The sequence below is a fragment of the Lolium perenne genome, chromosome 2 (genome assembly GCF_019359855.2).
Source record: "Lolium perenne isolate Kyuss_39 chromosome 2, Kyuss_2.0, whole genome shotgun sequence".
NCBI lineage: Eukaryota > Viridiplantae > Streptophyta > Magnoliopsida > Poales > Poaceae > Lolium > Lolium perenne.
Window position 1 is genome coordinate 245517495 of NC_067245.2, and position 17062 is coordinate 245534556.

At 42.7% G+C, this 17062-nt stretch overlaps 1 protein-coding gene across 1 annotated transcript; it reads left to right on the top strand.

Moving 5' to 3' along the window:
* The first annotated feature begins 5584 nt into the window (after positions 1 to 5584).
* LOC127335480 (uncharacterized) lies at positions 5585 to 11115 on the top strand. Its single transcript, XM_051362130.2, has 6 exons — positions 5585 to 6746; positions 6924 to 7242; positions 7988 to 8181; positions 9554 to 9671; positions 9751 to 9841; positions 10194 to 11115. The coding sequence occupies exons 1-4, from the start codon at positions 5687 to 5689 to the stop codon at positions 9652 to 9654; spliced, it is 1674 nt and encodes a 557-aa protein (XP_051218090.1). The 5' UTR covers positions 5585 to 5686; the 3' UTR covers positions 9655 to 9671; positions 9751 to 9841; positions 10194 to 11115.
* Positions 11116 to 17062: the final 5947 nt, after the last annotated feature.

Consider the following 17062-nt stretch of genomic DNA (forward strand, 5'->3'; position numbering starts at 1 on the left):
ATAATAATGATAGCTACTTTGTTGAATTTGCTCCCACTACAACTAATAAAATTGATTATGCCTATGTGGAGAGTAATAATTTTATGCATGAGACTCATGATAAGAATGCTTTATGTGATACTTATATTGTTGAGTTTGTTCATGATGCCTCTGAAAATTATTATGAGAGAGGAAAATATGGTTGTAGAAATTTTCATGTTACTAAAACACCTCTCTATATGCTGAAATTTTTGAAGTTACTCGTGTTTTATCCTCTTATGCTTGTCACTTTGTTCTTCATGAATTCATTTGTGTACAAGATTCCTTTTCATAGGAAGCATGTTAGGCTTAAATGTGTTTTGAATTTGCTTCTTGATGCTCTCTTTTGCTTCAACTCTTATTTCTTGCGAGTGCATCATTAAAACTGCTGAGCCCATCTTAATGGCTATAAAGAAAGAACTTCTTGGGAGATAACCCATGTGTTTATTTTGTTACAGTACTTTTATTTTGTATTTGTGTCTTGGAAGTTGTTACTACTATAGCAACCTCTCCTTATCTTAGTTTTGTTGCATTGTTGTGCCAAGTAAAGTCTTTGATAGTAAGGTTCATACTAGATTTGGATTACTGCGCAGAAATAGATTTCTTGCTATCACGAATCTGGGCCTAATTCTCTGTAGGTAACTCAGAAAATTATGCCAATTTACGTGAGTGATCCTCAGATATGTACGCAACTTTCATTTAATTTGGGCATTTTCATCTGAGCAAGTCTGGTGCCACTTTAAAATTCGTCTTTACGAACTATTCTGTTTTGACAGATTCTGCCTTTTATTTCGCATTGCCTCTTTTGCTATGTTGGATGAATTTCTTTGTTCCATTAATGTCCAGTAGCTTTGGGCAATGTCCAGAAGTGTTAAGAATGATTGTGTCACCTCTGAACATTTGAATTTTTGATTATGCACTAACCCTCTAATGAGTTTGTTTCGAGTTTGGTGTGGAGGAAGTTTTCAAGGGTCAAGAGAGGAGGATGATATACTATGATCAAGAAGAGTGAAAAGTATAAGCTTGGGGATGCCCCCGTGGTTCATCCCTGCATATTTCAAGAAGACTCAAGCATCTAAGCTTGGGGATGCCCAAGGCATCCCCTTCTTCATCGACAACTTATCAGGTTTCTTCTCTTGAAACTATATTTTTATTCAGTCACATCTTATGTACTTTACTTGGAGCGTCTGTGTGCTTTTATTTTTGTTTTGTGTTTGAATAAGATCTGATCCATCATGCTTGTGTGGGAGAGAGACACGCTCCGCTGTTTCGTATGAACAAATATGTTCTTAGCTTTATCTTTAATGTTCATTGCGAAAGTTGAACTATTTCATTCATTGTTATATGGTTGGAATCGGGAAATGCTACATGTAGTAATTCTAAAATGTCTTGAATAATTTGATACTTGGCAATTGTTGTGCTCATGTTTAAGCTCTTGCATCATATACTTTGCACCTATTAATGAAGAAATACATAGAGCTTGCTAAAATTTGGTTTGCATATTTGGTCTCTCTAAAGTCTAGATAATTTCTAGTATTGAGTTTTGAACAACAAGGAAGACGGTGTAGAGTCTTATAATGTTTACAATATGTCTTTTATGTGAGTTTTGCTGCACCGGTTCATCCTTGTGTTTGTTTCAAATAACCTTGCTAGCCTAAACCTTGTATCGAGAGGGAATACTTCTCATGCATCAAAAATCCTTGAGCCAACCACTATGCCATTTGTGTCCACCATACCTACCTACTACATGGTATTTCTCCGCCATTCCAAAGTAAATTGCTTGAGTGCTACCTTTAAATAATTCAAAATTTATCACCTCTGATTTGTGTCTATGTTTTATAGCTCATGAGGAAGTATGTGGTGTTTATCTTTCATTCTTGTTGGGCAACTTTCACCAATGGACTAGTGGCTTCATCCGCTTATCCAATAATTTTGCAAAAAGAGCTGGCGCGGGGTTCCCAGCCCCTAATTAATCAACCTTCATTAATAATTCTCTTCACATGTTTTGCTCTGATTCATCAGTAAGCAACTTAATTTTGAAAATAGACACTCCTCCATGGTATGTGAATGTTGGAAGGCACCCGAGGATTCGGTTAGCCATGGCTTGAGTAAGCAAAAGGTTGGGAGGAGTGTCATCCATAAATAAAACTAAAATACATGTGTAAACAAAAGAGAAGAGGGATGATCTACCTTGCTGGTAGAGATAACGTCCTTCATGGGAGCCGCTCTTTGAAGGTTTGTCTGGCAAGGGGGTTAGAGTGCCCACTACCATTCGTTGACAACAACAAACACCTCTCAAAATTTTACTTTTATGCTCTCTTTATGTTTTCAAAATAAAAGCTCTAGCACAAATATAGCAATCGATGCTTTCCTCTTTGAAGGACCTTTCTTTTACTTTTATGTTGAGTCAGTTCACCTATTTCTCTCCACCTCAAGAAGCAAACACTTGTGTGAACTGTGCATTGATTCCTACATACTTGCATATTGCACTTGTTATATTACTTTACATTGACACTATCCATGAGATATACATGTTATAAGTTGAAAGCAACCGCTGAAACTTAATCTTCCTTTGTGTTGCTTCAATACCTTTACTTTGATTTATTGCTTTATGAGTTAACTCTTATGCAAGACTTATTGATGCTTGTCTTGAAAGTACTATTCATGAAAAGTCTTTGCTTTATGATTCATTTGTTTACTCATGTCATTACCATTGTTTTGATCACTGCATTCATTACATATGCTTACAATAGTATGATCAAGGTTATGATGGCATGTCACTCCAGAAATTATCTTTGTTATCGTTTACCTTCGGACGAGCAGGAACTAAGCTTGGGGATGCTGATACGTCTCCGACGTATCGATAATTTCTTATGTTCCATGCCACATTATTGATGATATCTACATGTTTTATGCATACTTTATGTCATTATTATGCGTTTTCCGGAACTAACCTATTGACGAGATGCCGAAGGGCCGCTTGTTTTTCGCTTGCTTTTGGTTTCAGAAATCCTAGTAAGGAAATATTCTCGGAATCGGACGAAATCAACGCCCAGGGTCCTATTTTTCCACGAAGCTTCCAGAAGTCCGAAGGGGAAACGAAGTAGGGCCACGAGGTGGGGACACAGTAGGGCGGCGTGGCCCAAGCCCTGGCCGCGCCGGCCTAGTGTGTGGCCCCACCAGGACTCCACCGACCTTGCCCTTCCGCCTACTTAAAGTCTCCGTCGCGAAAACCCTATTACGTTCGACGAAACCAGAGAAAACCTTCCAGAGCCGCCGCCATCGCGAAGCCAAGATCTGGGGGACAGGAGTCTCTGTTTCGCACGCGCCGGACGGGGAAGTGCCCCCGGAAGGCTTCTCCATCGACACCACCGCCATCTTCATCAACGCTGCTGTCTCCCATGAGGAGGGAGTAGTTCTCCATCGAGGCTCGGGGCTGTACCGGTAGCTATGTGGTTCATCTCTCTCCTATGTACTTTAATACAATAATCTCATGAGCTGCCTTACATGATTGAGATTCATATGATGATGCTTGTAATCTAGATGTCATTATGCTAGTCAAGTGGATTTTACTTATGTGATCTCCGGAGACTCCTTGTCCCACGTGTGTAAAGGTGACAGTGTGTGCACCGTGTGGGTCTCTTAGGCTATATTTGACAGAATACTTATTCGCTGTTATGAATGGCATAGTGAAGTGCTTATTTATATCTCTTTATGATTGCAATGTGTTTTGTATCACAATTTATCTGTGTGCTACTCTAGTGATATTATTAAAGTAGTTTATTCCTCCTGCACGGTGTAATGGTGACAGTGTGTGCATCGTGTAGTACTTGGCGTAGGTTATGATTGTGATCTCTTGTAGATTATGAAGTTAACTATTGTTATGATAGTATTGATGTGATCTATTCCTCCTTTCGTAGTGTGAAGGTGACAGTGTGCATGCTATGTTAGTACTTGGTTTGGTTATGTTGATCTGTCATGCACTCTAAGGTTATTTAAATATGAACATTGAATATTGTGGAGCTTGTTAACTCCGGCATTGATGGTTCGTGTAATCCTACACAGTTAGTGGTGTTCATCATCCAACAAGAGGGTGTAGAGTCTAGCATCTATTTATTTATTCTGTTATGTGATCAATGTTGAGAGTGTCCACTAGTGAAAGTATGATCCCTAGGCCTTGTTCCTAAATACTGCTATCGCTGCTTGTTTACTGTTTTACTGCTTGTTTACTTCCTGCAATATTACTACCATCAACTGCACGCCAGCAAGCACTTTTCTGGCGCCGTTACTACTGCTCATACTTATTCATACCACCTGTATTTCACTATCTCTTCGCCGAACTAGTGCACCTATTAGGTGTGTTGGGGACACAAGAGACTTCTTGTTTTGTGGTTGCAGGGTTGCATGAGAGGGATATCTTTGACCTCTTCCTCCCTGAGTTCGATAAACCTTGGGTGATCCACTTAAGGGAAACTTGCTGCTGTTCTACAAACCTCTGCTCTTGGAGGCCCAACACTGTCTACAAGAATAGAAGCACCCGTAGACATCAATACGTTTGAGACGTATCACTCCTCCGCAGCTTCCTCCTCGCACCCTTCCGCGGCTTCCTCCTCGTCGGACTCGGGCCTCATCTCGTAGTCCATCGCGGCCTCGTCGTACTCATCACCGCCGAGTAGCGCCGTGTCAATGTCGATCGTCGCCGAGTTGAGCATGTCGACGAACGACTAGTTCGCCGCGCGGCTGCGAGGGAGAGTGTCAGCTGCCGCGTGTTCACCGCCGCCGGCAAGTTGAAAGAGGGGAAAAATTGTACCTTGCCGTGTCGTTGCCGTCAGCTGGCGGAGGAGTGGGTGCCGTTGGCGCAGTCATCAAGGCCTCCATCGAAGCCTTCTTCTTCAGCGGCGGCTTCTTGGTGGCGGCCTTCTTCGGCGCGGGCTTCTTGGCGGGGACCTTCCTCACCGCGGTCCTTGGTGGGGGATCAAGCTTGGCGGCGGATGCCGACGTGAGGACATGTGTGGCCAGCCGCTTGCGCTTGGCCGCTTCCTCCACGGTGCGGGGAGCGAGCTGGGCGGCGGCGGATCCGGCGGTAGGTTTCGCGGCGACGGTCGATTCGACCTGCGCAGCGGAGAGGGGCACGCTCCCAGAGGTAGGGGCCACCATGGCTGCGCTAGCAAGCCGCGGCGAGGTGGAATCCGGCGGTGGAGCGAGCTGGACGTCAGCGGCGGCGCGCGGGAAGAAAGGAGAGGGGGATTTTCCTTCGCGCCAACGTCTTGCACGCGATGTAGATCGATCTGCATCCGGCCGCGAAACCTACATATATATAGGTTTGGCGAGCGCGGAAGCCGACGCCTGGAAAAATATTTGCAGGTTTGACCGATATGCGGATCTGCTCGGGGTGTTTTTTTAGCCATAAACTGCATACGGGCGGTTATTATGCAGTTTTGGCAAATATGCCGTATCTGTTAGAGATGCTCTTATGATGTATCACGCACACACTTAAACTGGGAAAATGGCCGTTGTATAACTTTTTTTTGGCCCATACAAACCTACCACGGGTGTGTTGGAGACGCTCTTAGTTCTGTGTGACTTCCCTGACTTTCCTTCGTCAGAGAAGCCCGTTCCCCCAGCAGTTGCTTCTTCGTTTCCGGCCCAAACCTGGGCTCCACCGGCCATGCCGCCGCCGCCGCCGCTGCCGGACGAGCTCCTCGAGGAGATCCTCCTCCGCCTCCCGCCAGAAGATCCCGGCTGCCTCTTCCGCGCCTCTCTCGTCTGCAAGCCCTGGCGCAGCCGCCTCACCGGCTCCGCCTTCCCCCGCCTCTACCGCGAGTTCCACCGGACGCCTCCCTTGCTGGGATTCTTCGAGAACGACGATACGGTATTCTGCTGGTTCACTCCCTTGTCCCCCACCTCCCCCTTCCTCCCCGTTCACCCCGACCACCGCAATCTCTTCGTTCTCGACTCTCGCCACGGCCGTGTCCTCTTGAATTCTGTCGGCCCGGACGGCGAACCCCTGGACCTCATTGTGTGGGACCCCGTTGGCCGCCGCAAGTGGGAATTGCCCTACCCGGCGTTCGCGGACTGGGTAACCGTCCCAGACAATGCGGCGGTGCTCTGCGCCGTCGATGGCTGCGACCACCTTGACTGCCATGGAGGCCCCTTCCTCGTGGTCTACGTGGGCACTGATGAAGACGGGGTCGCGCACGCTTGCGTCTACTCTTCAGATTCTTGTGCCTGGAGCCCAGTGACATCTTGTGAGCACCCTGAATCCTTCCTCGAAGTCATTATCTGCTGGCCCAAAGCTCATGTGGGAAATGCTGTCTATTTCCCGTGCACTTCAAGCACGATTATCCTGCGGTATGACTTGTCCACCCAGGAACTATCAATGATTACCTGGCCGGCCATGTACAAGTGGCAGAACGCCAATCATATCCTTATGAGGACGGAAGACGGTGTGCTGGGATGTGCCAGTTTACACGAGTCCAGGCTCGAACTATGGTCGATGGAGTCTCACACAGATGGAACTGTGAAGTGGGTGCTAAGCAGAGTTGTGGAGCTCGAGAACTGGCTACCATCTCGCCCCACTCATGTCACTAGGTTCGTGGATGGAGTTGGTATATGTTTTGTGCGGACAAATCTTGGTATCTTCTCAGTTGAGCTTAAGTCAGGCCGAGTTAAGAAGATATCCAACAGCATGGTCCAAGTCATTCCCTACATGAGTTTCTACACTCCAGGTACTAGCACCTCAAACCTGTACAAGCTTGTTTACGTTTGCTTTGTATGATTTGCGAACCGTTTAGTAAAAACCAAGTGATTTTTCTGTTAGTGACATGAAATTTGAGTGATGGTATACACGAATGAGTCTGTCGAATTGGTTATATTGCAATTTCATATATAATTTATATTTTCAGATCAATCTGGGGGTATAAAGCCTCCATCTACCCTGGCCTCCTCCTCAGAGATCGTTGAGACGACCGGAGGTGAGCAACATGATTTGCTGCTGCAGCACTCAAGTGGGGAGGTGGGAGATGTGAAGGAGAAATGGGTAGACAAGGGAGAAAAGGATTGCGAATGGAAGGAGGGCGGGTGGCATGAGGAGGGCTCGGTGGAGGATTGGGAATGGAAGGGTGAGAAAGATGCGCAAGAGCTGTTTGAGAAGGGGTCCAAGGCCATCGAGGAGGGGCATTTTGTCGACGCCAAGGATTTTTTGCATCGTGCCCTCAAGAGCTGGTTAGAGTTTCTCTTCCTTCCACATGCTGCTCTTAGTCCAAAAGCTGGCATAACCGTGCATACAGATGGATTATGGATACAAAACTTCCAATTATCCCAGTTATCTTTATCGGTATTTTTCTATGTGCTTAGTTGCATTGTGCTTTTGAGAGTACCTGTGATGAGCTTAATTGTGTCTAAGAGGTTCTAACTGGTTAGGCAGCAATACTTGGGAGTTTGGACCTACGCTTCTTTTATTATGCTCTGTGAATTGTGACGAACGCCAAATCAATGTGCATTTGCTTCAGTTTTTGGTGTTTATCCATTTGAGAAGTGTACATGTTTCTGAAGTGTTGGTTGTTTTAAATATTTGATTAAATATAACTCAGGTCAACTATTCTTACCGGAGTTGCAATTTGCAAAAAATATCATCAGTTGTGATCAAAATTGTTACACTACTAAGTCATATTTTAGACACCCTGTGTTGAGAATAACTGGCCCAGAGTGCAGTTTTATGCTTCATCGCCATGCAGCTTATTTATATGCTGCTTAAAAGTCACACTTAACTATGGATATCACACTCTCGGCGGTTGTTACAGAAGGTGATAAACAATGGACAGAGTTAGCACCTCCATATTAAATAATTGCGTGTAATTTTGATTGTGTTGTATTATCTCAGATTACATTAACATTCATAGTCTTGTGCCATACTCTTAATAATGACACACTCATAAATTTGGTAATTTACTCCTTTGTTGTCACCTAGGGTGCTCTATTGTGGGAGACTTTCTCCAATGTGTGTTAGCGCATATTACAAATATGGAATTGCTTTGCTGCGCAAATCTCAAGCGAAGATTGCACCACATCATCAACACGTAGTTGAGAGTTCAGCCATCAGGGATAATACTGGAAGCTCAAAGGCCTCTGGTAGCAATGTTAGGGAAGGTGATACTGGAAAAGGTATACGCCATTACTCGTTTACTTCATACATTCATATACACTGTACGATATGCTATATAATTTGCATATATGTAGTTGATTAACATTATAGTGGTTACGATTTACGACCTTATCTCTTCATACATTGAATTACGTTGAGGAGTCCATATAGTAAAACACTTCTTTGTGATGTATTGCATGTGCAAATTAGTAGCCTTGTTTGGGGTAGTAAATGTCTGGAATTAATCTCATCATTCTGTAGTAGACTATTTCATCAAAGTGGCTTTCGGAGTACTAAGCATTTTTGTGCTATGAATTCCTCCCTCCGTTCCTTGATATAAGCCATATAGCTTATGGCACATAAATTGAAGAACGCACATTGAAGGAAAATTACACCAGGTTTTGGCGGGATTATCACTGTACAATTGACGTGAGAAAATAGAGAACTTTGCATTAGATAAGGAAACATGAACTGATCCCTTAAAAAATTCCGGAGACAAGTGGTGCAACTCCGCCTGTGCCTTTTAGGAATAGCCGGTCCCAAGCCCGGGTAAAGGACGAGGGTTGTGTTAGGCTTGGCGAGCCAACGTAAAAATTAGCCATTCCTATGTGTATGAAACAAGTGGTGCAACACAACACAACACAATACACAAAACACACAATAAAGGACGGGGGAATAGTACGCCCTCCATCCCAAGAAGGATGACTCAACTCTCAACTTTGTCTAGATTTGCATGTATCTACTCACTAAAACTCATCTAGATACATGCGTACCTACACAAAGTTAAGACATCATTTTTGGGACGGAGGGGCTTTTCTTATTACTCCCTCATAGAAATTCTGTTCTTGGTTGGTCACATTATGGTTTTTGAACAGGTGGGATCTGGTACCATATGTCTGTTATTAGCATTTTTTTAATTTTTTTCTGCCATGCTTAGTTGTACACTTGGAATTTGCAATGCCTGCTTAAACAGATATTTATCGATGAACTATTTCCTTCATTTCATTCAGCAATTGGCTATCTGTCCAATGTATTTGAACGAACTAATGTTTACATCATAGAATTGTCTGTCTTTTGTGCAAGTATATGGTACAAATATTATGCAACAATGGTATATAGATGGTGACACCATCAACTGAGGAACTACAATCTTTAACTTTGGAAATGACAAAGAGTCCTAATATTGGGGACCAACTGGCCAAGGCAGGCAGGCTGCCTCTCCCTGGTGTGGCCTGACGTAATGGGGGCCTCGTCTCCTGTAGTGTTGCCCCCACATCACGCTACAATAATTGATGACCTTGTTCCATGAGCATCTCGTCAGGTCACTATAAATAACATTATAGCCGTGTGTTTAAGAAAAAACTAAGGGCAAATGATTCTGATTTTGTTCAGATTTGGATCTGGCCTGGAAAATGTTAAATATTGCGAGGGCAATTCTTGAGGAGTCCTTGCATTCCTATGGAGAAAGTTCTAACCTTTTGTGCTCTTGCTGAAGTCTCTATGGAAAGAGGTAGTTTCAGTTATCTTAGTTACTCCTGCATTTAATTGGTGAATTGTCTTGATACTCATGGCCCACATTTTAATTGCAGAAGACATAGACTACTCACTCCGTGCTTGCTTCAAAGCTTTAGCCATCTTGGAGCATTTGGTTGAGCCTGACCATTGTCGAATTGTCTTACTGTATCCTGCTTGTGGTAATAACAGTATGAATTGTGTGCCGTATAGTACTATGAAGCATCATACTTTCAACCCAATGTTGGCTGTGCCTTCTAAGCATGCATCTTCAGGATTTTAGGGGTACATTTTACTGAGTTGACTGGAAATTTTGGGTGTTATTTCATTGTATTATACATGTGTGCTTCAAATTGATTTGAGCTTACTGAAATCTTGCATGGGTATCTAAATTTGCATAAATTCATATGCTAGTAGATGTGTGCGGATGAACTTTTCATTGAAGAAGAATTCAGTTAGACAATGATGCTGTATTGCAGGTTATGCTTATTCTTTGTTAATTTCCTTAGTTTAGCCCTAGAAACCTCCAGATATTTCTGGCTCTGAAGTCGGCATCCAAGATTCGGGATGCGCTCCCATACGCTCGAAAGGTGTCTTTATTGTACAAGTCACGTATGCAGAAACTTATAAGAGCCAACAAAGCTTTGATGGCTGTTACAGGCGATAATGCATCAGCTGCAGAATTTGGTTCAGAAATGTCCTTGTTGGACAACGAGATTGAGGTCTTTTGTAGCATATCCACTGTACTAGAGGAGAAGGTTAGTAAGTCAGTCTTTCACCTGATGAACCTACTAGAACAGTAGTAGTGTATGAAGAACTGAAGACAAAAACAATTCTCATTGTTTTGGAGTCAGCTTGAAGAGCTGGTACAAGAAACATTAGACCCAACCTGAAAGCCAAGTGGTGCGCATAACCGTGTCATTGCTGTGTCCAGAGCTACATCTTTGACTTGAAAAATTGATGGACCAAGTAATTCTATGTCTACAACCGCTACAATCGAGACTCCTGGTAGTTCTTGAACCGATCTTGAGACTGCAGGCCAAGGCATCAGACAATCTAATGTCAAGAAGATCTCTGCTGAACCTTCTCTCAAGAAACCTATGGAAGATTCTTCACCTGTAAAAGGTGATAGCAGAAACAAGTCAGACGTTTATCCTGCAGCATGGGAGGGCGAGTCTCTATCAGAGTAGAGTACAGCTTTGCTAGCCTTATTTGTCGTCAGTAACTTATGCCTGGAAGTGGAACCTTTTAGCTGGCTATATTTTCCCTTTTTTGTAGGAGCTATATGGTCCCATTTACTTGGATGTAAATTGCCAACTGTCGTTTTGGTCAGAGCTGCATAATAGAGAAGAATCTCTTCATTTTGGCATGTATGAACTGGTTTCTTGTTTACCTGAAGTTAACTGTAATTGAAGTGTTCACATGGATTGATTCTGATTTAACTATGCTCGGTTCCAGTTTGCCGCAATTCTCTGCATTATGCACCGTGCATGATATGATTAGAGGTGCATTGCAAATTGTCTGTCAAAGTTGATCAGAATTCCATCATCCCCTGTAGTTAAACTGGCCAACTGACATGTAAATGCCGTTTTCCTGTTCTTTAGCATCTTTCATTCTGCCATGCTGTCAGTGCATCAGTTTTCTTCCTTTGACTCTTTACCTCTGTAGAAGGGCGGCTTGAACTTCCAACTTGCTAGTGGAAAAATTGATGTCATTGCTGCTGTTGGTGATGAAAGACTTTTGTATATATTGACATAGGATAGTTCAGGCCCTGGAATAGCCGGTCACACTGCCAGTAAATAGAAGAAACCATGCACATTTGCAGCATTATTTTCTGCATCAACGCTAACCTCATATGCAACATTATTGTCTGCAGGTTTAGTTTCTCCCAGTGCAAGACATGCGTGGTACTTTTGTTATGTTTTATGTTGTAAAACGAACAAACTTGTGAGCTCAACTATTTAGTCAAATACTTTAAGCAGGAGAGTACTTAGCAATGTATATTGTTTTGGAAAGGAAAATGCTTCTGATCTATCGACCGATCGAGAGGAGAAGATTGCTCGCTTTCTCCGCATGTAACCGGGCCCTAACACAACGTGGCTCCTTGCGGTGGTGACAGGCTCCTCTCGCTGGGCGACGCCGCTGCCGCAATGCGTCCGCCACTCGAAGCTGCTCCTGCCGCCGTAGCACAGCAGCAACAAATAGTTGCTACAAGTCTTCTGGCTGCCCACCTCCCTCTTCCCTCCCTGTTGCTGTGAAGGGGACCCCCACGAGAGGCATGGTGCTACATGCCAGCTCTCCTCCGCCAAGGATGCGTTGGTGGAGATTGAGGAGCCCTCCTCTCACGGCGTCGAAAATGATGCAAGGCGGCGCTTGGAGCGGCATGTGTAAGTTGCAAAAAGAGATTTCTCATGTGGAATTGTTTTGGAATAGTTTTTTTTTTTGGTTGTAAGCTTGGTTATTGTCGGCTATTCTTTTGGGATGTGGGATCGTTGCATGTATAACCAAGATTGTATGCGAGAGACAAGCAATGAGGACGTACTCTCGCCGATCGAATTATCTAGCGGAAGTTGATGATGTTATTGAGGTAGCCACTTGTTGACTCCACACGTAGGTGAGCCGCGAGAGAATGTTCTCCCACTCGAAGATCCACACAATCAAGCATCGAGTGTACGACGCCACATGCACGGGAGAAGAGTCACCGCGCTGAAATGTGGAACATGTCCGCAACGCTTCCAAGATCCCAGACTATATTAGATCTAGGCGTAGGTAGAGATTCGACACAACGATAGATAGATAGATAGATATATAGATAGATAGATAGATGTTGGCTAGGAAGGTGGCGGTGGTGCGTCTAGTGGTAGGGCTTGGTGCGTTTGATGACCACAAACCTTTATGTAGGGGTCAGCCGACCTTGCACTAGTAGAAAAATACATATCTGTGGCGGATGTTTTTGACTTTTCATGGCGCATATTCCATGCGTCACACAAGTCACGCCACTAAATTTTATTTCTGTTGTGCATATCTACATATGCCACAGAATTATCAAATTTTTTTTGGCGCATATCCGCGATATGCTCCACAAAATTCTCAAAAAAAAAAATTCAAAAAGTTAAAAAATTCAAATAAATTCAAAAAATCTGGAAAAATAAAAAATGAAATAAACTTGAAAAAATTAATATTTGAATTTTTTGAACATCTAGTAATACTGCGAACATATCTTAAATGATATTTCAATTATAACTTCCCACTAGGTCACCCATCCTCAAATTGCTCTAACCTAAAAGCCCTTAACTTCTAAGTTCTATTTAATTGAGCTAGCCTTATGCTACTATAGTTTTTATCGATCGATATTAGTATCATATCGGCCCTCTTAAGCCAAATTTTTTAAAAAGTAAAAAATTCAAAATACAAAATTCAGGAAAAATGTAATTTTTTAAATGAAATAATTTAAAAAATTCTAAAAATATATAAAAACTTGAGAAATTCTAAATTTTTAGAAATTAAGAAAACTAAAATTTTCAACAATATCAAAAAATCCTTAAAGTTAAAAAATTAGAAAAGAATCTAAAAAACTCTAAAATTTTAAAAAGTAACATTTTAAATTTTAAAAATCAAAAGAATATAGGAATTATTTTATTCAAAATATTCAAAAAACTAATTTTTAGAAATTTAAAATATAATTTAAAATATAAAAATCCAAGAAATTCAAAAATTGGAAAAGATTCTTAAAATTCTAAAATTTCCAAAAACTCTGAAATTTTTCAAAATCTAGAATTTAAATATCCAAACAAAAAATTCTGTGGAGCATATTGCAATATGCGCCACAGAAATGTGTACTTCTGTGACGCATATATCAATATGTGCCACAGAAAGCCTCAATTCTCTGGCGTATATTTTTTTATGCGCCACCGAATTCCAACAATTCTGTGGAGCATATTTTCTTATGCGCAACAGAAATATTTTTGTGGAGCACGCCTTTTAAAATGCGTCACAAAATCTATTTCTATCTATAAGCATTTCCCTAGTAGTGTTAGGGGGCGGGGGGGGGGGGGGTGATACGTCTCCAACGTATCTATAATTTCTGATGTTCCATGCTTGTTTTATGACAATACCGACATGTTTTGTTCACACTTTATGTCATTTTTATGCGTTTTCCGGAACTAACCTATTGACGAGATGCCGAAAGGCCGATTCTTTGTTTGCTGTTTTTGGTTTCGTAAATCCTAGTAAGGAAATATTTTCGAATCGGACGACATCAACTCCGGAGATGTGAGAATTTCAGGCAGCTTCCGGCGCACCGAAGAAAAGTCGAGGGGTGCTGTGGGCCCCACCTCACAGGGTGGCGCGGCCCAAGGGGGGGGGCGCGCCCCCCTATGGTGTGGGCACCCCGTGGCCCCTCCGACTCCGACTCTCCGCCTATATATTCGTCCCTGACCTAAAAACATCGAGCAGTTCGACGGAAACAGAGAAAACCATCCAGAGCCGCCGCCATCGCGAAAGTCCAATTCAGGGGACAGAAGTCGCTGTTCCGGCACCCTGCCGGGACGGGGAATTTCCCCGGAGCCATCTCCACCGCCGTCTTCACCGCCATCTTCACCACCATCGCTGCCTCCATGATGAGGAGGGAGTAATCCACCCCCTAGGCTGAGGGCTCCGCTGTAGCTATGTGGTTCATCTCTCTCCCATGTACCTCAATACAATAATCTCATGAGCTGCTTTACATGATTGAGATTCATATGAGTTTTGTATCACTATTATTAAAGTAGTTTTATTCCTCCTGCACGGTGCAATGGTGGCAGTGTGTGCATCCGTGTTAGTACTTGGCGTATGCTATGATTATGATCTCTTGTAGATTATGAAGTTAACTATTGCTATGATGGTATTGATGTGATCTATTCCTCCTACATAGTGTGAAGGTGACAGTGTGCATGCTATGTTAGTACTTGGTTTAGTCGTGTTGATCTTTCATGCACTCTAAGGTTATTTAAATATGAACATTGAATTGTGGAGCTTGTTAACTCCGGCATTGAGGGTTCGTGTAATCCTACGCAATGGTGTTCATCATCCAACAAGAGTGTAGAGTATGCATTTATCTATTCTGTTATGTGATCAATGTTGAGAGTGTCCACTAGTGAAAGTAGGATCCCTGGGCCTTGCTTCTAAGCATCGAATCTCCGTTTGTTTACTGTTTTACTGTATCACTACTGCTGCGTTGCTACTGCTCATATATATTTATACCACCTGTATTTCACTATCTCTTCGCCGAACTAGTGCACCTACTAGGTGTGTTGGGGACACAAGAGACTTCTTGCTTTGTGGTTGCAGGGTTGCATGAGAGGGATATCTTTGACCTCTTCCTCCCTGAGTTCGATAAACCTTGGGTGATCCACTTAAGGGAAAACTTGCTGCTGTTCTACAAACCTCTGCTCTTGGAGGCCCAACACTGTCTACAGGAAAAGGAGGGGGGCGTAGACATCAAGCTATTTTCTGGCGCCGTTGCCGGGGAGGAAAGGTAAAAGGTACTCACACTCCGGATCTCGGCTACTAAGCTATTTTCCGGCGCATTGTAAGTACTCGAAGCTATTTCCTTTAGATCCTGCAATTGCATCTTTTTGTTTCTTGTTTTACACTAGTTAGGCATAATGGACAACAATGAGCTTCTTGGTTTATTTCCTAAGCTAAGACATGAATTGTGTGATGCGAAAATTAAAGAACCTATGGAACCTCAATTGCATGCTAGTAACAATGTTATTGGTATGAACGCAATCACTGCTAATACTATGAATAAGTCTAAGCTTGGGGAAGCTAGTTTCTGTGATCTTTTTGGCTTCCCATCTTTAGGGGAGAAAATTTGTTCTGATAATGCTTTATCTCCCATATGCGATAACTCTAATAATGCTTGTGATACTTTAAATCCACCAACCGCAAGTACTTCTTTCAAGATACCCATAAAAATTATTGAACGTGTTATGGATAACCGCTATAAAGGGGATGGAACTGTCCATCCTGGAGATCATTTACAGTTTTTGCATGAATTATGCGGGTTATTCAAGTGTGCAGGTATCTCTATGGATGAAGTGAAGAAGAAGCTATTCTCTTTCTCGCAGACTGGTAAAGCGGCGCATTGGTATAAATTGTTGGAGAATAGTCATTCTCTTGGTTGGGAGGAAATTGCATCTCTCTTTTATTCTAAATTTTACCCTCCTCATGAAGTGCATATTGATAGGAATTATATTTATAACTTTTATCCTCGTGATGGAGAGAGTATTTCTCAAGCGTGGGGGAGATTGAAATCACTAATGCTCAAATGTCCCATTCATGAGCTCCCCCGGAATTTTATTGTTAACAATTTTTATGCGAGGCTTTCAGGAGAACACAAGGACTATCTGGATGCCTGTTCGGAGGGATCTGATGACCCACAAGTATAGGGGGTGTATCGTAGTATCTTCGATAAGTAAGAATGTCGATCCCAACGAGGAGCAGAAGGTGTTGACAAGCAGTTTCGATGAAGGATTCACTGTAAATGCTCACAGACAAGTATTCAGGGAGTTTTGATGTAACAGTTGAATAAAGTACGAGTAAGTAAAGTGCGAGAGAAATAATTGCAGCGAGTGGCCCAATCCTTTTTAGCACAAAGGACAAGCCGGTTTGTTTACTTATAATGACCAAACGTTCTCGAGGACACACGGGATTTTAGTCTAGTGCTTTCGCTACATACGGCTAAATAATCTTCATTGTTATGATAAGTGTTGTGTGGGTGAACCTATGCTAATGTACCGCCCTTCCTAGGACTAATACATACTTGTGATTATACCCCCTTGCAAGCATCCGCAACTACAAGAAAGTAATTAAGAATAAATCTAACCACAGCCTTAAACTCTGAGATCCTGCTATCCCTCCTGCATCGATATACCAACGGGGGTTTAGGTTTCTGTCACTCCGGCAACCCCGCAATTGGCAAACGAATACAAGATGCATTCCCCTAGGCCCATAAATGGTGAAGTGTCATGTAGTCGACGTTCACATGACACCACTAGAAGAATAACACCACAACTTAAATATCACACCATTGAATATTACTCAACCATAGTTCACTACTAACATTTAGACTTCACCCATGTCCTCAAGAACTAAACGAACTACTCACGAGACATCATATGGAACATGATCAGAGGTGATATGATGATGAATAACAATCTGAACATAAACTTGGTTCAATGGTTTCACTCAATAGCATCAACAACAAGTAGAGATCGATACCGGGAGAGTTTCCCCTATCAAACAATCAAGATCAAACCCAAATTGCTACGGCGGTGACGGTGTCCAGCGGTGGAGACGGCGGTGATGATGGTGGAGATGATGATGATGATGATGGCGATGATGTCC

What these genes read in the sequence shown, in the direction of transcription:
- LOC127335480 (XM_051362130.2), top strand. Translation starts at nt 5,687, where the DNA reads ATGCCGCCGCCGCCGCCGCTGCCGGACGAGCTCCTCGAGGAGATCCTC. An exon ending in CATGAGTTTCTACACTCCAG is followed by an intron (nt 6,747 to 6,923) that starts GTACTAGCACCT and finishes TTATATTTTCAG; the next exon opens with ATCAATCTGGGGGTATAAAG. An exon ending in CATCGTGCCCTCAAGAGCTG is followed by an intron (nt 7,243 to 7,987) that starts GTTAGAGTTTCT and finishes GTTGTCACCTAG; the next exon opens with GGTGCTCTATTGTGGGAGAC.